Raw genomic sequence first — 22,324 nt, forward strand, 5'->3', positions numbered from 1 at the left:
CCAGGAATTTTTTATAGACAGTTCGTCCTGGATATTTCGGGTTCTGTCTCCCATCACACGGTTGCTCCGTTGTGGCCCTGGCTAAAATCCATAATGGACTTGAAACTTGAAAGTGACTCTTTAGCACTTTCAAGGCAAAAAGAGTAAAATAAAAATACTTTACTTCAAATATATAACCTAATTTTTAAATTATAAATTTTATGGAATAATATTAAAAAATAGATTTAATTTTTGAAAATTTTACAAATATTTTTGTCTATCTGGCAACACTTCGCTTTATATATAACATATTTTGATTTAGTAGGAACCACGTGTGATATGAAATATGGTATGTATATCGGCTTTGAATCAATTTCTAAGTTAATAAGATTAAATTTTTTGAAAGCATAAAATGAAGTTAAATAAATATATATATATGTTACTTAGACCATAGTTGAGATTAGGGTTTCTCAAACGGGATCCCGGTTGCTTTTTTAACCCGGGAAATTCCGCAAATTTCTTAAAAATTCACTTTTTTCTTATTTTGTGTTAAAGCTCAGGAAATTTTGCAAATAGAAAGTATAATTAACTCATAAACTGTCAGAATACATTTGTATTTATTAATTTTAAACCTACTTATTACTTTTTTAAATTTTTGCTCGTTATGGCACGTCACAAATGGTCAATAATCAATGCGTAGCTTATTTGTGGCAGGATTCTGAAAATTCTTTACTTGTCGGAACTTGTAATATCTGGAATAATTGTGATTATGCTGTTTTAGTTTTCAACCATGCCCAGTAGCATCAATAACTGCATAACGCCAGGTTGTGCAAATTGGGCCAGGATACAAACGAGTACGAAGTCTGCAAGTATGAAGTTTTTCTTCATAAACCTAATTATTAAAGACAAACAAACTGTCGAATTATCGGGCTACAAGCTTAATACCTCTATTAAAGCAGCCAAGGTAGACAAATCAAGAATACTAGAGAGCAAAAGAACTACTACAATCTCGAAAATGAACTAGAAATCCCCAGGCTACAGGTGAAAAAACACCTAGCATCTGTTTTCTCTTAAATGCACTAAACACGATTCCAATCACATCAATTGAATTGGAAAGGGCATTCTCAGTAGCAAGACTTTTTATTACTAAAATAAGAATTAGATTGAGTGATCAGAGTATTGACCATCTTTGCTTTTTAAAATCTTATAAAAATTTACAATAATATTTTATATTATGTTTTATTTAAAAAACGAAAATTACCTTCTAAGTTAGAAGTTTGATCTAAATTCATTTTTTCTTTAAATTTTCAACTTAATTCAAAGTCACATTTTTTTATTGTTGTATGCAGTTTCCAGGATACTTTAATAAATTTTTTCTATTGGTGAACATTTCTACGTAATTCAAAGATAATTTTTAATATATATCTTACACAGTGTTGTTAATATGATTTTGGAGGTTGCAAATGTATTAAATTACTTTAAAAAATAAAAAATAATTATATCATTTGATTTCAAGATATTTTGTATATTTTAAAAATAATTACTTCTATCCCATGTACTGTTTCCCGGTATCCCGGGATACCGGGAAACAGTTCACTTTTATCCCAGAATCCTGGGACAAGCAAAAGACTGGGAAACGAGAAACCCTAATTGAGATAGCTAGGAAAAGCTGGTTTTGGAATGCAAGAGCTGAAAAATAAAAGCACAATTTACAGAAAATAATCGACAAAACTTGCAGCACTGTTAAGCGCTTATTCGGTCTTCGTTCTCTTTAGCACAATAATAGGTTTATAATATTAGATATTACCCTAAATAGATTAGCCTTCTGATATAATAATATATGTTTTATTAAAACAAATATTTAATAGAACAATTTCTTTTTGAATGTTATAGTAGCTTTCATAATTTGGTTTGTTTGTGAAGTTATTTTGTAATAATGAAAGTAGTTGAATAATTTATTAAATGTTCTTGATCTTATTCTTGAATCATCTTGATTAGAATATCAAAAGACAGTTTTTGATTCCCATATTTGGTATACAATAGATGTTACAATTTATTTGTTAAAAACAGCCATATACATATATATATATATACACATGAGATTGGGATGTTTGTATACATTCTGTATACAAACATTCCAAGAAGTTACCAGCATTGGACAGTTTTATAGAATCTCTGTTTTCTTCAGTCTCTTTTCACACTGCATATGTAATTGTAGGCTACATCTCCAGCATTTCCAAGAATTTTGCTAGGGCTGGGTTGTAGCCTCTCCTAACTATGGCAGAATTGTCCCAAAGGAATTGTCCCTAAATTACCCTGCTGCATAGAAAATGATGAAAGGGAAGTTGAGTAGAAGACTCTTACCATCATATTGATGTTCCTTGATTCATATAGGTAAAGAATAAGAAGTATATACTACATAGACACTGGCATGTTTCCTTGTCAAGCAGATAAGTAAGTTAATGATGCAGTTTGTTTCATATGAAATAACCTATGTCATTTTGCTTACTTAACTGCTTGACAAGGAAATGCATTGTCTTTTCCAAAATGTCCATCCTCCAAGGGACTTGTGAACATTCCTGCTGTCTGGTTGGAAGTCTGCTCTTTCTTATTGTATAAAAGGCTATATATAGTCAGATTGTGTTTGAACATGATGTCAGAATTTTGACAGATCTATAGTAAAAATAATAATACAGTTATGTGGTGCTAACAAATTTGCTCAAGGTATCATAATTCCTTGTGTAAATGTTTGATTAGAAATTATTTTGCTTACCAAGTTCAAACAACATAAAATTTATATCAGAATTTAGGGTTCATTAAGTTAGAAATTTTTAACATATTTATAATAATAAATAAATGAATTTGTAAATGTAATTTTTTAAAGGTTCAAACATTTATAAAATTTATATTTTAGTTGAGGAGACAAGCAAGATTACGAAGAGAATATCTGTATAGAAAATCAATTGAAAACAAAGAACGACTTATTGCTGAAAAAAAAGAAAAAATTAAAAATGCAATTGAAGGTAAAAAAATTCAATTGTGATGTTTTTAATTTAAAGTATTTTATTTATATAATTTTTAAAATTGTTATCAACACATCAAAAATATTTAATATACCTTGTGATTGTAATTAAAATACCAACTGTAAAGATACTTAGCAGTCTAAATGCAACCACATCTGGTATGGTAACATTTCAGAACATTCAGATGTTTGTATATGAAACAAATAGTACTTTAAAACTCACTTCTATATCACTTTTGGTACTGCAAGCAACGAGAAAACAGTTTCTTTTGCATAAGCACTCTGAATGCAGTCAAGTTCTGTATATAAAAGTGACCACAACTGTTGAATTCATTATCAGCTATGATGGTCATCATCTTTCTCAAGCATGCATTTATTTTGAAGCTGTTTCTGAAAACAATGGCAATGCCATTACTGCATTTCAGTAATTTCACTGTCATAAGGATTTACACAAAGGATTATTTGCTTCACAAACTCTTAGGAGAATAATCATGTGATTCGAGGAAACTGGGCTGGAGTTCAATTTTGTGAGGGAATAAACTTATTACTTTGCATTTGAAAAAAATTTACAAATGAAATTTTCTTTGGATGAACTGTAAAAGTGTCCTCTTTCATTGTCCCTTTGAACACCACCAGGAAATAACAATTTCACAGTAGAGATGATCTTTATTTGGAGGCTACTTCTCCATCTTAACATGCAAAACATTAAAAAGTTTCCTCTGGCGGCAGCATATACATTTGTCAGAATTATACATTTAATAAAAAAGTTAATAAAAGTGGGGAAGAAGCTTCCAAATAAAGGTTATCTCCACCATGAAATTGTTATTTCCTGATGGTGTTTGAAGAGACAACAAAAGAGGATACTTTTACAGTTTGTCCAATGAAAATTTCATTTGTAAATTTTTTCAAAGTTTATACTTATGTCCCAGCTAAAACCTTTTTTATTACTTCACAAATTGTTGAAAATCTTGCCACAACTGTTGTTGAACAGTCAATGAATAATGTTGTAGGCTCTAGTAGTGCACATGCAGTGCTATGGGAGTTGGGTGTATCTATGGTACAGTGTGAAGATACTGAGAAAGTTGGTGCATTAGCAGCAAACAACCAGCAGTTATTCGCTGCTAATAAGGAAACTCAACTGACTTTTCCATTGACTTTTTTTGCCAGAACAGATGTGGATGTTTTATGACTGGAATATCCTGAGGTTAAAAAGGTACAGTACATTCTTACCTCTAAAACAGCAACTGTTGCGTTTGGATTGCAGAAAACTCATGTTTTCTAGCAGATTCCACTGCACTTGCCATAACTTACAGTCTGAGAAATTCCAGTCTAACATTTTTCCTTGAACCATTCTTCTTTGAAGTCTTGACCATCTTAATGGTTTTATGACATGTTCTGTGACAGTCCACTCCAAGAGTTGCTCTACATTTTTGTTGTACCTCAACTACAACAGTGACAAAGCCTTGTGTAACCCAATTTCATGCAAGATGGGGGCACCTCTGCATATCAGATGCTGCATACATCAGTTTCTGTGACAACATTACACTGATAACAGTATACTGCTTGACCACCACATTCTTTGGATTTTGATCCATATGATTTTTGGTTGTGAGGACATTTTAAAAAAGTGGTTTATTGAGATGTTGCAAAATTTGACAGCCTTGAAAGACAATATCACATTGTATGTGAGCAACATCACAGATGATCAGTTATACTTAACTGTTGAACACACTGTTTATTGCTTTCAGGTTTTACACCTTCAGAATCAGGACCACATTGAACAAGTATCCTCTACATTGCTAAGGTCTCATACAGAGTCCTTGGCAATGCAGTCTTGTGCAAATAAAATGTTTGTTGCTCTATGGCAGTGCCAAAAGTGCCGTAGTTATGAGTTTTGGTACTCATTTTTTATGGAAATGTCTCATATTTAATAGGCATGCCAAAGGGGTGATCGTGAATCTTTTTATCCTTTGCTACAAAGAATCCAATATGTTGGTAGATGCAAACTGACACTCCATACTTTAATATTTTCCTATAACTTCTCATTATATGTTGAGCAATTAATACAATGTTCCTTGCTTATTCATTCTTATTATTACAACATTACTTTCCTTCAACCATAGCTGACAAGTGCATAAGACATTCCAAACATGCCAACTAATCATAGTCATGAGAATGGGTAAGTCAAGAAACATTGTGTTACTCAACACACAAATCAGAAGTTACAGAAATATACTACAACTATGTAGTGTCAGCTTGAATCTACCAACATATTGGATTCTTTGCAGAAAGGAAGAAAGAAGATTTACTACCACCCCTTTGGTCTGCCTATTGAACATTAGATGTTTCATTATCCTTGTGCCTAGAATTCCTTGTATTTATGGAAATGTTTTCTGCATGTCTTGAAATGTCACCATATCAGATTTAGTTGCATTTAGACTGCTAAATATTTTTCTAGACAGTGTTTATTAGGGATACTTTAATTATGATCACCCAGTATTTTGTCTTTATTATTTTCATCAAAAATTAATTACAAAATTTTGTTTGTGTAAAATTAATTTACCATCATAAATTTTTATATTTATATTATATAATATAATTCTTATAATTATCCTGTATACTATCTAATAATAAAAAATTATTCTGTGCTTTTTTTTACACTTAGTTTTACATTTGCTTTCAAAAAGATCAGTTAGATTAGTTTACTTTCTTTGTAATTCAGGTTAATTATTCAAATCTCGTTTAAATGGATCGCTCGGAGTGCCAAAAATCATCTGTTATTCCAAAAATCTGTTATATCAAGAATGAGTGATTTCTCACACTCCCAGGAAAATATCTGTTATAAGAAAAAATTTTCATTTTTTAAACCCCCTACATAAATAAAACCTGTACTCAAAATTATTTAGTTTCTTGAGATTGCTATCTTTTATTTTATATAAACAAGTATATTACAAGATCATACATTATGCCATAACAAAGCTGACAGAAACTGTATAAGCCAAAAAGTGAGAAAGTATGCATGATCACTAGCACTTCACAATATGTTAAAAAATTCGTCCATCTTGCATTGCTTTGATGATGCTTTACTGCTCATTGAGTATAACAAGTGCTTATTATTAACAATATTACATACAGCCTGTTTGTTTATATTAAAACTTGTCAGGAAGGTCTTCAAGACTTAGAAAGACTTGATGGCCTCACTAAATTTCGGCACTACACTTGGGCAATATTCCTGAACACATCTGCAGCAAAGGTACAGCACAAATGTGCATATCAGGAAGTGTTAAGCCAGAAGTAGTTTCCCTTTGCTAATCAACATGCTACAGGAGGGCACTAAAGCACAGCTGCAATGTTAGCAGTGAAAACTGTGACAATTATGCACTTAGTTTTCACACCATGCAATGTATTTTTTTGAATTTAGTATCCGGAAACATCCAATTATTAATTAAAGGTTGAAAAAAATAAGATGTTTACCAAAGATGGAGCTAGAAAAAAATCTGTTATTTCAAGTTACGGATCTGCTAAAGACAGGTAAAATTACATTGATTTGGCAGGGCCAGGAGAAAAAAATCAGTTATTTTGAAAAATCTGTTATTCTGTGATCCAATAAAATGAGATTCTACTGTACTTCTATTCTAAAGACTGTTTGTCAGTTTTCTTGAAATTAACTGTTTTAAATTATTTAGAAAAAGTTTAGCTATTTCTACATTTCCAAAACAAACTACTAAAAAAATTTTAGGAAAGACAGACATAAACATATGCTATTACAGATGAGACTGAATTTCTTTTTAGAGAATACTTTTTTAAAATAGAACATTCTTCAAAATATGAGGGCTGATTGAAAAGTAATGAGACCGTCTCTGTTTCTTTTTCTACAAAGTAGATGTGACAACATTTCTGTTGTGATATCACATCTACTTTGAACATTATATAAGAATAGTCTAAAACACCATAGTTAGTTGGGCCAGTTGTGCAGTTAAGGCACTATAGTCTTCAGCATTTTGTCACAATGAGTGAAAGCATCTCATACATGTTAATGTGGCAGATGAAGTAGATATTTCTCTGAAAGTACTATTGTTTGATGCATGCTGTATGATCCTACAACACTGGGTTACACATGGACAGGTAGTTAATGCCGACTACTTTGCAAATGTCCTGAAAATTTATTCAAATGGAGCCATGAAGAAATAGTTTTGACCTTGATTTAGATTATCTTAGTGGAAGGAATGAAATCTGTTTTTTCTGTTATCTGAAGATGACCTAACTTTGAAAACATTTCTAATTAAATACTTTTGGTTGCCTCAGATTTAGCTGTTTGTTTGCTTGTGTTAATCAACTTAAAATAATAATAAGTTATTTTTATAAATAAAAAATAATTGATTTAATTGTGAAACAGATTTTTAACTATATTAATCATTGAATTAATTGATTGTTGATATTCAATAATTAATTTTTTTTCAGGAAATAAAGTAATTCCCACTGATCTGAGAGAAGAAGCATTAACTCTACAGAAATCATTAGATTGGGATGATGAGGGAGGAGAAGGTAATAAGTTTTATATTGAAATTTTGTTAATTTGATTTTTATTGCTAATAATAAAAAAAATTTAGTAAATTTTTATAATCAAGTTTAAATAAATGAATGAATATAAAATGTTTATATAAAACAAAGCTTAAAAATTTTATTTCTGATCACTAATTTCTTGAATAGATTGCTTGTAGAGAACTTGCATGTACTGTACATCATCTCACATGACCAAATTGTCATCACTTCTTTTCCTGCGATTATCTAAATTTATTAATCTCAATATTGCCTGAAAAGAATATGAGGACATTTTGTAAATCTTTTATTTTATCTGAAACAGGAAAATAAATAAATAGCTTGTTGCAATAAATATTCAATCTATGAAGAGCGCATAAGATTACGTCACAAATTAATTAATACAAATGTTCTCAAAAAATTTTAAATATTTAGAAGCAATGAATACAGATAAGGAAGACAGACTGGTTTATTCTTTAATATATTCAGTGTCAAAGTCTAGAAAAAGTTTTAAATTATAACATTGAAATTCTTTTATTTATTGAGTTCTCGTCAGATAAATGTGCACATATAATTATGGAAAACAGATCATACATTCATTTTTATAAATGATTGTATGATATAAAAAAACATCCAAACAAAACACATTTTGTAAAATTAATTTTATATTCAGGCTTTTTACTAGTAAAACTGTAAATTTCTCACTTAAAGTTTTAAATGTGTGAGTTAATGTAATAAATCTTATATGAAGTGATATAAAAAAAATATATTAAAAAAATTAATTTCAAAATAGATAAAATATGTTATTTAATTGTATTGAAGTAAAATTCTGAAATGTTTGTTTTGTGCAATTAATACTTTGTCTTTTATGAATTGACTTTTTGAAATCTGATTATCCAAAATGTTTAATTATAATTTTTGTTAAAAATTGTATAATATTAATATTTAATTTTTAGTTCTTAGAAAAACAATTGTAAATTGCTAATTATAATTGCTGGAGGAAATAAGTGTAATAAAAATAATTTATTTATATTAACAGAATAAGATGTTAATCAATGACACTGTAAAATTAGTAAAACATAATAGAATATTTTTTTAAAACTGCAAAAGTTGCTATGAATTTGGATGAAATTATAAAGAATTATGTTTGGGATTGATTTACATATTTTTACTTTGGATTATGAGCCTTTTCCATGAGATATATAAAAAATAAAGATACAAACAAGTAGTAGAAATAAATAATTAAGATATCTTTATTTTCATTTGCAATATCAGATTTTAGAATAATTACAATTATCCTAGCAACCCTTTTATGTCTCACACTAATCATTGTGAAGGATACTTACAAATTCTGCCTTCCTAATCTTAAATACTTGTTGACTTCACTCCATCCATGGAATTAATGTCATTCCATTTGCAAGTAGAAACTTTCCTGTTTAAAAATTTTATTTTTTTTAATGCTTTATGTTAATGTGTGTAATCTTATTTTTTAATTAGTGAGATTGTTATATTTATCTTTATTTAAATTTAGGTGTTACTTCCCATATGGATGATGAATATCGATGGGCAGGAGTTGAGGATCCAAAAATTGTAGTGACAACATCAAGAGATCCTAGTTCAAAACTTAAGCAGTTTGCTAAGGTTAATAAGATTTCAAATACTTGAATTAGCTAGATAAATAAATAAATAATAATAAATAATTGTATGATTTGTTTAGTTGAAAATTTCCATAAGCTTTTTATACATAAATGCAAATATTTCACTTAATTAATTTATTGTTACACATTATTACATTTATTATTTTAACATTTAAAGATTAAAGATTCTTTATACTAGAACTTTCTCAAGCTTATATAAATTATAATAGGTTTTAAATGTATTCCAACAAAATACAAATATTGGTTGTCAAAGTAATATAATGCCAAAATAAATTTTTATATCAAATTAAATTAATCAAAAATAAATTACACTAAATAAAATTATTATAAATATTAAAAGAATTTTTAAGTTTAGTTTAGTTTTATATTCAGTAACTTTTGTGACATGAAATAAAGGTTGTACCTGTACATTGATATGTTAATTGGATCATAAGCTTTCATGGTTTTCCAATGGGTTTAATAGCTGAACTTTAGTCACCTTTTAAATTAAGTGTATTGCCATCACTTCATAATCTCTAAATAATTCAAACTCCAATTATTTTGTTGTTTTTCTTCTTTTCTGAATATTCCTTTTGTGTTGTAATGTTCTTGAAGTTGCTCTGTTATAAAAAATAGTATTGACCTGGTTGGTTAGAGGAATTTTATATATCCTTGCTAATTCCATTGTTGTCTGCAGATCTCTGTCTTTGGTTAAAAGTTTGCATAAATTAGGATTTGAAGATACAGCTGGACATAAACTTAGTTTTCTCGATAACTTTATAATTTTATGAATTAATAATAGTTAAAAAGTTGTTGTTTTCTTATTATCTATAATTTTGACCTATTTTCTGTATAGCAGTAGTTTGTAAAAGTTCATAATACATTTTTGTCTTAAGTACAAGGGTCGTTCAAAGTTAAATGAGACTTTTAGGCCTATAATTTCGAAGAGTAACTGTAGCATGATAAAACCCAGAGAGGGAGTAGCATTATCCATCCCAAAATTTCGGTAGCAAGCATGATGTATTTTGCGCATATGTAGCAGTTTTAGTGATCATGGCAGAAGGTAATGTGTCAGCAACAATGGAACAGCGGTGTGTAATGAGATTTCTTGTGGAGGAAAGATTGAGTGCATGCTATGGGGTCGTGATTCTCAATCCGTGGTGTGCAGAACATGGGTGCTTTGTGAAGCCACTTCAAGTGTTTCATGAAAAAACAAATATACATTTAAAAATTGTTGCAAAAGAAAAATCAATACAATGTAAAATAATTTTTGTTTGGAAATGTAATTAGCAAATGCCAATGTCGTCATCTATAGACTGAGCGTGCTTGATTTCAAAAAGGTTTGCCACCTCTGCTTTAAAGCTGATGTATTGTAAGTGTTTCGCGTAAGAAAATGTCAAAGTTTAGTGTTCCACGAAAAAAAAATGTAAAAGTTTAGTGTTCTCGACTTCAAAAAGATTGAGAACCACTGCTATTGGGAACAAATGCTATCATGGGCAAGAGTGTACAAATGGTGTCGACAATTTGGTGAAGGACGAGAGCTGGTGACAAATGAAGCACATGGACATGTTTGTGCGACTGCAGTAATGCCAGTGGATTTTCTAGAGAAAGGGCCACAATTAATGCCCAGTATTACACAAAATTGATTACAGTTGCTGGAAGAAACTCCTTTAGTAAGAAAAGACCTGGAATATTGTCTGGGAAAGTGATTCTTCTTCTCGACAATGCCCGACTGCACACAACCAATCTGACAACATCAACTCTGGCCAAAATGGGCTGGGAAGTGTTACCTCATGTGCCTTACAGTCCAGACTTAGCTCCCATTGATTATCATTTGTTTGGGCCCCTTAAAGAGCATCTTGGAGGAATGAAATTCCAGAGACGATGAACTGCATCAAGTTCTCCTGTGCTGGCTACGTCAGCTCACTTCTTTCTACAAGAAAGGTATCAGGGACCTACCCTGCTGTTGGGAACAGTATCTACATACAGATGGAGAGTATTTCGAAAAATTGACGTAGTTTATACATGTTTTGGACATTCCTTTTGGTTTGTAGAAATAAAAGTCTCATTTAACCTTGAACAACCCTTGTATTTTAAATAACTTTTAGCATAATATGCATTTAACATTACTACTATAATATTTTATAACTCAACTTCCAGTCCTTATGTGTATGATGTATAGAAGTAACCTCTTCTAAGTAAAGGATAAATTGTATCTTGTAGGTATGGACAATACTAGAATGAGATAGCAGGGAGAAGGTTATAGAAACTATCTGCTTTTTATAGACTGGAAACAAGAGACCCCATGATAATTTTTTAGTTATTAAATCCAGATAAGATATGGAACTGTCTTGCTGTTTTTGTAAACTTAAAGCATTTATCACATAAAAAATTTTATTATGAAGGTAAAATTGCTTTTATCATCTTTTCAGTTTTGTGGTTGCTAGAAGCTATTAAGTTCTAAATCCTTATTTAATAGTAGCATATAAAGAAATTATGTCAACTTTAAAGAATATGACATCCTTAAATGTATTATTATTGTTGATTCATGGAACTCTTTTTTAACATCATAACCTTGAGATGTCAATTATCTGATTTTTCTAATATTGTTTGCAGAAAAACTGCTGGCATTTTTCAACCTGTAAGAAGAATGTGTTCTTTTGTTGACTAGTGATATTAATGACTGATCAGCAGTTTAAATTATAACAGTAATTTAATTATTATACAACTAAAGCCTTTATTTAGTAGGTTGGTTATTCATGCTATTAATAACATACCTGAGAATATGTTTTGCTGCTTTATGCATGAAATACTTTAAACATGTAAAGAGTTGGATTAACTGCATATGAATGAGGTGATGCCATCATCAAAACATAAATGACAAACTATGTTGTTTGAAATCTTGTATGCAAACATTTGTAATAAATATTCAAAAGTTAATAACTATTTATTTCTAATTACTCATTTTCCTGCCAGACACTACATGGGCAACTCTGAAAGTGTCTAGATATGCACAAACTGTTAGATATAATTTACATATGACAATCATATCTTCTCAAAGTACTCTACATCATATTCTATGCAGCATTTCATCTTCTTGAACTAACTGCAGAAGCAGTCATGCCACTGAATATTTTTGATGATTTCAATGTGTTTTTAGCATATAGAAACTCTTTTGCATTCTGGAAATACATATGCAAAGAAGTTTCCAAACTTGTGTGGTAGAAAATAGTCATAATATACCAGATCTGGACTACAGTGAATTTGAATATTCAGATCAGTCAGGAAATCCATTGCTCTTATCATTGTATGTGCTGAAGCATTGTCATCGAGAATCAGGAAACCCTGAAGTCTGGCCTTTGGATATATCCTGGATTCAGGGCCGGATTTACCAATCCAGGGGCCCTGGGCACAAATTCGGTGGGGCCCCCCTTTAAGAGTAGGCAAATTTGATGATTTAGAAAATTTACACAAAATACTGTACTTTCAACTAGATTTCAACTAGGAAGTTGTAAATTTCATTTAAAAATAAGGTTATTGTAAACATACATATATTTATATTGTGTAAAACTAATTATTTTAATTTAATTGAAAAATACCTACGTAAAATTTTTTCCCGAAATTTTCCGATGTTCCATAGGTTTTTTCCCGGGTTTGGTTTTTTTCACTTGTGGCCCTCATGATTAGGCCACACTAGGCTGTCGCAGTAATAGGAAAAAAAAAAAAATAATAATAATGTTTAAACATAGTTTTGTGGGGGCCCTGGGCACCGGCCCCAAATGTCCTTATGTAAATCCGGCCCTGAAAGACTTACAGTAGACAAACAATAACACCAATTATCAATGACAATCCTTTTCCTGCACTCTATAGATTCTCTTGTATATGGTTACAGTGTGACTGATTCAGTCAAATAATGTAGCCACTATTTGACAATTAACACTTCTGAAATGTTTCACTCATAGGTGATGGTGCATCTGGGAATTCAGACTTTGATTGCCACTTTGTTTCTGGGTTATACTGATAGATTCAGGATTTATCACTAGTTACATTTTCCCAAACATATTTTGATTTTTTTGTGTTTAAATCTTTGGATTGTGTAGCAGTACCACTCTTTTTACAGGTTTGATAGGGAATGCAGAACTTATCAATCTTCTTGACAGGTTTGTGTGTAAGATCTCATTGCTGCTGATCCAATGTCTAGACTGAACTCTATGTTCTTGTATGTTAAATGTCAATGTATTCTTACTATAGTTTTCACACAGCTTACATGTTCTGTAATGCTGTTCAGGGTGACTGCTTCTGATGTTATCTTTGAGAGTAGTCCTACCATATCAAACTATCAAAATATGTGTGCACAAGAGTTTGAGAAAGCATCTTACAAACACTGGAATGATTGTGCCTCCATTAAATCCAACTTAGAATTGTAAAACAATGCTAAAAAATGCTCCCAAGTTAACTTCATTGCAAATTACCACCATTCTGGAATAATGATAGTGTGAAAGAGCAAAATATCTATTGACACATCAATTAAACAAGAGTTATTTTACCAAATGCAGCAAACTTCATGCTTCATATTATGTATGATTCTTATGTCTAGAAACATTTAGCATGGCCACTTATATCACCTTCAAATGTTTTTATATTAAATATATACAGTATTTATTTTTTTATTTCTTGTTCAAATCTATAGATATAAATTCATTATTTCTGACTAATGGTATTGAAATGCATGTTGCAATTTTAGTATTTATTTGAATTTATTTATTTTAATAAATTATTAATTTTCTAATTAAATAGGAAATTAGATTAATATTTCCTAATTCTCAAAGAATGAATAGAGGAAATTATGAAATAAAACAAATAGTTGAAGCTTGTAGAGCTAATGATGTCACAGATTTCATTATTGTTCATGAAACTAGAGGCATTCCAGGTAAAGTTAATATAAGATAATATATTTTTATATTATTCATTCATATTTTTTAATGTTTGAGAGTTTTTTTTATAAATCTTTTAGATGATAGATCAATACTAATGAGTTAATCTATAATTGTTGTAGATGGATTAATTATTTCACATCTCCCTTTTGGCCCAACTGCTTATTTTACTTTATTGAATACTGTAATGAGGCATGACATTCCTGATTTAGGAACAATGTCTGAGGCCTATCCACATCTTATATTTCATAATTTCAAGTCTCGAGTGGGGAAAAGAGTAAGAATTTTTAATAATTAAATTAATTACTTTGCTGTAAAAAATATAACATAGTGTAATTGGAATATAGTAATAGATGATTAATTTAAAATAGAGTAATTCCTCCATTTACACGACTAATTGGTTCTGCAAAAACAGTGCATAAATGAAAATGCCACTTAAATAGAACCATGGATAGCTGTTTAAAATAAGGATTTTATAGATACAGTATTTTACTCTTATTGGGATAAAAAAGTTTTAATTAAAAGTTTGCTTAAATATATGTCTATGTAAGAGGTCACTGAAAACAAAAAAGAACACACTTTTTGATGGAACAATCATTTATTTCCATAAAGTTGATTATTTAAAATTTAAGAATTTTTCAGCCATGTTAATGAATTTTTGTAAATGGAGGGATTAATATAATATCATTTAAAATTTAGTTCATAAACATACTTTATTAAAATTATTTTCATATTGAAAGAATGATGTATTTTGAGAAAAGTAACAAGCCAATTTTTAACTATTGATAGATTTGTTAGGAAAATGAAAAAATTTTCTTGTATACTGTTAAATTTTTCATTAAATACATATTAAGCTAATTACTATAATAAACAAATGCAGAACACTTCACATAGAAAAAGGAATTATGAAAAAACAGTATTTTGTACTTGGAAATGGAGACTTCATTGAATCAATGGATGAGCACAAAGTTTACAGATATTTAGGATTCCAACAGGTCAAACACATGAACATATAAAACAAAGACTAATGAAAGAAGACAATAGCAGATTAAACTCAATATTAATAATACAGCTGAATGAAAAAACACATTTAAAGCAATCAGAACATATGTTGTTCCAGTATTTATATATTCATTTAGTTATACATTGGACACACACAAAGATTAGAACAACTGCAATTGAAAACACAAACAGCATTAACAAACACTATCCTTATTATTCCTGTATGAACTGCAATTATACTAATACCCACTCCAAAATTCATTTAATGCAGATCATTTAAGACGATTGAAAACGTTAGAGTAAAGAAATATTATTGCAATTAATCGTTTTTAGGATAATGAATAAATATTATTCTAAGTTGTCCATAGAAAAGCTGACACTTTCTCATAAAGAAAGAGACTGAGGCTTCACAGATATTTTAAATCTGCACTACAACACTACAAACACAGCCATTACAAGAGATTTTCTACAGAAAACAAGAACCACCACAATTATTCAAAGCTGTAGCTTTTGCAGACAAAAGCATAGTACACAAAAAAACACAGATATCATGAAGCAGTTCTGGATCTAGAAGCTCATAGTAGACATTCTAATGATCTCATCCAGGATCATGTTGACAGAACATCATCAAACTGCTGGCTGACTCATACATCAACCCTTCCTCCTCTCTTTGGAGAGGTGGAAGGGTTTCTGGTTGTCATACAAGACCGGTCATAAATAGGAAAAAATATAGGAAGCATATTTTAAAAGATACAGCATTTACAGACTTGTAGAAAATGCCATATAATTCACAAAATTATACAATACATTATTTTGCATTGCATTCTTTTAACACAAACTTTTATTTACATTGGCATAACCAAATAGCAAATATAATTCACCCAAAATTTGCATATAAACACAAACTACTGCATACTCAAGAACCATACTACAAATACACAACTCAGATGGTCATGGAAAATAACACACAAAATATACTATGACCAAGCTAAAAATCACAGAAAAAACAATCCATCAACAGACCAGACATGATATTCATAGAGAAAAAAATACCAAAATAACATACATCATAGACATAGCTGTAACAAACACCCACAGCATACAAAATAGATACACTGAAAAAATTAGTTTAAATATTCATAACTCACCCATGAAATAAAGTGTTTGTAACAAATTGATAGGGTACTTATTGTGCCAGTAATCCTTTCTTGCATAGACATCATACTAAATTACACTAATGCTGTTATGAAGCACTAATGACTCCACACTTTTTGGAGTATGGAAAATTAGTGCTTCACAACAGCATATAATCACACTACAAAAGATTTTCATGCTAAACATGTGTCACAGTCAGGAATGTTTTTAACATATCAAAAATATTTGAATGAAATATATACATTTTATTTTGAATAGTTTGTTTTATTCATTCACCTCATAACTCAAAAACTGTTTTTGAAGTCATTATTTATAAGTGAAGAATAATTTTAGCTATTAGTTATACATTTTGAGGGAATACTTTTATATCAAATTTAATGGCTTCTCTTCTAATTACAAATAACTTTATGGATAACTAGAATGGTTTGTTAAAGGTAGAATATATATACAGAACAGTGTAAATGGAGATATGTGGCCACCTGTTTCACCCTGGGTCAAAAGACATTAGAAAACAAAAGGAGTTGTCCTCATGGGAAAATGACTCATGAAGAATGAGGACTCATCATTACACAGAGGAGAGAAAGCATATTCTTTGTCTAGGGACTGAAGCAGATGGACAGCCAACTCTAAAGTAGAAATTGAAAGGATTGAAGAATTTACATTTTTTTTTTTTTTTTAATTTGCTTTTAAATCAAATCAAGAATTTTTTTGATTAGCCAAACAATGAATTAATTTGATTTCGGTTAATATTAGAACATCTAAAGTAACAGCTATTTTTCCTTTAAATTATTTGATAAGAAGTTAATCTTTTCTGAAGAGTCTACTCAAACACTGATAAAAGATTAACTTCAAATTAAATAGATATTTTAACATTAGGCAGATTGAACAAATGAAAATTGATTTATAACAAGCAAAAGGTTTATTTTCTCCATGCAAAAACTTCAGTTTTCTTAATCTTAATATTTAAAAAATGGATTATTGTCTGGAATGTTTGGAATGAATGGAAGTAGAGCATCGATTATCTGAATACCGATCAACCAAAACATCAATTAACTGAAAGCATTCCAGTCGGCAAATTCAAATTTCCACTAGTGCTGTGGCGCTGCAGCACTCTCCCCTTCTCTGCCAACCTCAACTGTAGGCTACTTTAATGAACTACTTATGTAAGATAAATATTTGTAAGATGTTTGATACAAAATATATACAGTATAACAGTTTTATGTTTAATATATTTTTTCATAAATGATAAGTTATTCGAACAACCCTAGTCCTGAATTGTTTTGGATAATCGATGCTCTACTGTAATAGATTTTGTAATAAAATATTTTTTTATTATTGCTTTTTTTATATTTTGTTGAAAAATTCTACTTTTAACTTAATTTCTAATTGATTTGTAATATTATTTGAAGAATTGTTCTCAAATTTAATGTAAGCTATAAATGAATGTATTAATATTTTTCTTTTCTAAATTTAATTATTTGTTTTAATTTTATATATTCATTTCTTTTTCATAGGTTATGAACATCTTAAAATATCTGTTTCCTGTACCAAAACCTGATAGTCAAAGAGTTATAACTTTTGTCAATCAGGATGATTATATATCATTTAGGTTAGTGTAGTTATTTTATCAATTTTACTAGTGCTAAATTGGTTGTTTAAAATAACAAAGAATAATCAAGTTTACACTGATGACTTCATATTACAAACTACTTAAAACTTTGTCAAGGAATTTTTGTTTTTTTGTATTAAAATTTGTCTAAACCTGTTTAGCAATTGGGTTTTCCAATCCTCCAAATACTAATGCTAAGTAGTTGAATGCCAACTCATCTGTAGATTTCATGTGTAAGATTCATGTAACGATTAGACTACTACTGCTACACAATGTATGACAAGACTATTATATGTAGTAACGAATAAAGGTATGGTATTGTACATCCATACTTTTTGCTGGCATGTGTACAAGAGAGTGAATTTTGTGCACTGGGAAAAAGTGTTGCCAAAGAACTTCATTTTTGGATAGTGTTGCCATTTGAACTTCAAGTCTTTGACTACCACAGCTACTCTCCCATAGTGTCTGTGATACAAAATGAGCAGGAAAGGATACATGTTGACCAGAGCATGAAGTAGTTTGTCTGGTGGCATTGGATTGTCTGCAGAATACTTAGTCTTCACTGTTGTTATGGTTTTTTTTCATTTATTCTTAAAGTGAATATCTTGCTATTATGTGAGAGGACTTTGTGGGGTCCATTGTCTGGAGGTTGTAAAGGCTTCCGTACTGCATCATAGTAAATAAATATGTGTGGGAGCATTACTCCAGTTTTTTGTAGATAAATGGGTTATGATGAAAGTGGTGCACTATAGGTACTGGTTTCTTGAGAACTTGGGATGAAAAATTCTCCAGGCAATCTGAGGCTGGTGCTATAAAGCTTAGCTGCAGTAGTATTAGTGTCCTCACATAGAGCACTTCACAATTCCAATAGGACTGTAGGTAGCACTTCCATTCATCTTTCAATAGAGTGACACTTGATGTCAGTTTTAAGTGAACATTCAAAACGTTCATCCATGCCACTTGCAATTGGGTGATATGCTGTTGTCCTAATTAGCTCTTTTGGTACCAAGAAGTTGAGTGAGGGATCTGAATAAGCCAGATTTGAATTGTTGTTCTTGGTCAGATGTTATCTGGGTGAGTAGCCCAAAGTGAAATATCCAGCCTGAGTACAGGGCTGAAGCCACTGTTTCAGCCACTGTATCTGGCATTGAGATTGCCTCAGACCAACAAGATAATCTATCAATGATTGTGAGACATTGTTTTGAGCCATTGGTAGTTGGCAAAGTACCAACAATATCAATATTAACATGTAAAATTCTATCATCTGGAATAGGAAAGGTTTCCAGAGGGCTGGTGACATGTCTCTGGATCTTTGACTACTGACAAGAAATGCAGATGTGAGACCTTGTCTGGCAGTCTTTATTGATGGATGGCCATGCAAATTTCTCTTTAATCAACCTGGTTGAGCTCCTCACTCTTGGATAGAACAGGTTATGATTTATGTCAAAGGCATGGCAATGATAATTAAGTGAAATGTATGTACGAATGTGACCTGTTGATACAATTACATTACATTACAGTAAATTTCAACATCACTCAGAAAGTTTAAACTTCTTAAGTACGAGTTACAAGTCACTTGAGATCATGAGAGACCTAAGCTCAGGGTCTTGCTGTAATCTATAGTAGATGGGTTACTGATTGTCTCAATGCAGGAAAGAGCATTCATTGGCTAGAATATTTTCAATCTCTTTGATATGTCTGATGTCCATTGAAAATGATCCTATAAAGATGTCTCAGCTGACAGATAGTTTCATATTTTATGGAGCTGTACATAGATAAGTATAAAAAAATTCATGTTTTTTTAAGTTACCCCATCACCAATGAAAATTTTTTTAAGGATAGTCATTGATTAGGGATAAACATTGATGCACCAATAATCTTTGGTTATTGACACATCAATGTGACTCTATATCATTTAATATTAAAATAATGGCACATACTACTTTATTTATTGTCCAGGTTGCAAATTAGTCTAACAAAATAACACCTCAAGTAGTGTTTGTATGTTGCTATATGAAAAAGATTATAGAGAATTATTTTGCATATATTACAAAGTACAAAACTCAATTTTAAGGGTTGGTGGTGAGAGTAACTTGAAAAACATGAATTTTTTTTATACTTATCTATATGCAGCTTTGTAGACATATAAAAAAATTTTAAAGAAAGGTTGCATCTTTTTTTTATAATAGTAAATACAAACAAGGCATACTTGTTTGTTTTGATGTAAGACAACAAATGTTGTCTTACATGTTAAATGTGGATATAGGTTTACATGATTTTAAAAAAATGTGAAGGTATATATAAAAAAATGTGAAGGTATGCAAATTATAATAATCATATTTTAAGAAAAATATTTGGTTAATATTATTTATCTTGGATTGTGTTTATAACCTCCAGCATTTATTTCCTTCCCCACATAATCAATTTTACTATTTATAAAGAAAATTCAACAACAATATCTGTAAATGATTACAAATTAATGTAGTTGGTTTTCCTCAACAATGTTATAACAAAATGATGTTAAATGAGGACTTTCTGTACTTGATATTTTTATTCAATTTACAATTTGGATTAAAGTATTTGTGTATAAATTGCCCATTCAATGTTGAATTGTGATGAAATTCTTTCTAGAAACATTATTTTAAATTTTGAAATATACTATTAAAGACTCAAGAAACTGTTTTGTTGTTATGCAAATAAAATTAATTTATTATAAATTTTATAATAAAACACTTTTTTCAGACATCATACTTATAAAAAAGTAAACAAAGAAATTGAATTGCAAGAAGTTGGACCAAGATTTGAATTAAAATGTAAGTTTAATTATAAATAATTTATGTATTATTTTATGTAATGACTTTCATTTTTTTTAATAGTGTATGAAATCAAATTGGGTACACTTGATGAGGAAAAAGTAGCTGATGTAGAATGGGCACTGAGGCCATATATGAATACAGCAAAGAAAAGGAGAATTCTCAGTGATGATGTCTTTTGAATATATTAGATTGCATTGTATGTAATATAAATAAAATTAGTTTTATAATAAAATAAAAATGAATAAATTGTTTTATATTATAATGGTTTCTGTGTATTTTATTTATTGTATGTAAAAATGCCATTTATCAAAAATACTATTATATTTGTGAAAACTTCACTTTAATTATATTAACATAGTCAGATGATTTTACAATTACTTACAATTTCATTAAAATATCCACAGTAGAATTATTGAAACATTTGAAGAATTCTATATTGTCATTCATTACAAGAGTTTCAGAAAATTAATGTTCATAAATTTCTTTATAAACACATTAGTTTTTTTAATCAAAATCTTTACTAAATTTAATATTTTTATAAGAAGTAATTTGATAATGAACATACAAACAATAATAAAGTTTAAATCTTTGAGGTAAGAGATGCAAGTCAATATACAATATTATCAGCAGATTGACATGATTGATTAAAATTTTAATCCACATGTTTAAATATGAGAGGGGAAGGCTTAGGCCAGTGTAGTCCTTTGTGGATCTGCCTGATTACTGTCCATTGGGCAGAAAAAGTCAAATGGAGAAAAATTTAAGTTTTAATAATAGTGTGACTGGCTGGTAGAGTATTTGATTTGGCTTGGCTTGATAGGATATTGCAACTCACATGGTTGATCTACCCAAACGGATACATCTGGGAGGACTTCCTATAGAGAAGCTTGCCCCTATTTAAATTAGGCGTGTAAAAACCGGAAAACAACATAGTAGGTGCGATTCCACGACAGTGTTCAATAGAGTAATCCACTCTGCCTCTGGTGAGCCAGTAAGAACCGAGCCTCGTCTTACAACCTGGTCGTTCTATTGTGGGCCTGAGAAAAAACCTTCGTGGTGCCCATAGAGCAGCTCCCCATAAACAAATTTTTCCTTCTTATAATGAGTCACTATCCATACTCGTTTGCAATGCACACGCATTATTTGTATTTATAAAAGTGACAAATCCGACGTAACATGATATATTCGTGAGTAGTAATGTCACATCGATGTTTTACCATGGATAGCAATATGCTAAAAAACATGGCTAAAACTGCAATGTTTTTTAAACATTCATCATCACAACATTACTGTTTTATTCAGAATGTTAAATTTTTTTTTGCCACAAGTGTTCTAAAATACTAAAGAATTATCAAACATTTTATTTTTTGTTGTCTGAGGGTATGAAGGTAAAGTTTTCCTCAGTGACCACTGTCCACTCATTGGAAACTTTGATATTTAAGCGAGCGGTTCTTAACCTTTTTAGTGGTCAGAACCCCCTTGAATATGAAAATAAGCTCTTGCACCCCCTTAAAAAATGTGTGTATATTTTTTATTTAAGAAAAAAACATTTATTGCATAAACAAATGCCGTGTTTATTTACAATATATATTACTATATAACATAAAAAGTAATATTTAAATTTTAATGGC

General features: G+C 30.0%; 1 protein-coding gene across 1 annotated transcript; it reads left to right on the forward strand.

The window, feature by feature from the left end:
- Positions 1 to 287: 287 nt before the first annotated feature.
- Positions 288 to 20,955, forward strand: LOC136977925 (U3 small nucleolar ribonucleoprotein protein IMP4). The gene is made up of 9 exons (XM_067273540.1): positions 288 to 328; positions 2,894 to 3,002; positions 7,463 to 7,546; positions 9,072 to 9,181; positions 13,975 to 14,107; positions 14,234 to 14,388; positions 17,783 to 17,877; positions 20,620 to 20,690; positions 20,754 to 20,955. The coding sequence occupies exons 1-9, from the start codon at positions 326 to 328 to the stop codon at positions 20,870 to 20,872; spliced, it is 879 nt and encodes a 292-aa protein (XP_067129641.1). The 5' UTR covers positions 288 to 325; the 3' UTR covers positions 20,873 to 20,955.
- Positions 20,956 to 22,324: the final 1,369 nt, after the last annotated feature.

Source organism: Centruroides vittatus, unplaced genomic scaffold (assembly GCF_030686945.1).
Source record: "Centruroides vittatus isolate TY-2023 unplaced genomic scaffold, ASM3068694v2 contig_482, whole genome shotgun sequence".
NCBI classification, from domain to species: Eukaryota; Metazoa; Arthropoda; class Arachnida; order Scorpiones; family Buthidae; genus Centruroides; species Centruroides vittatus.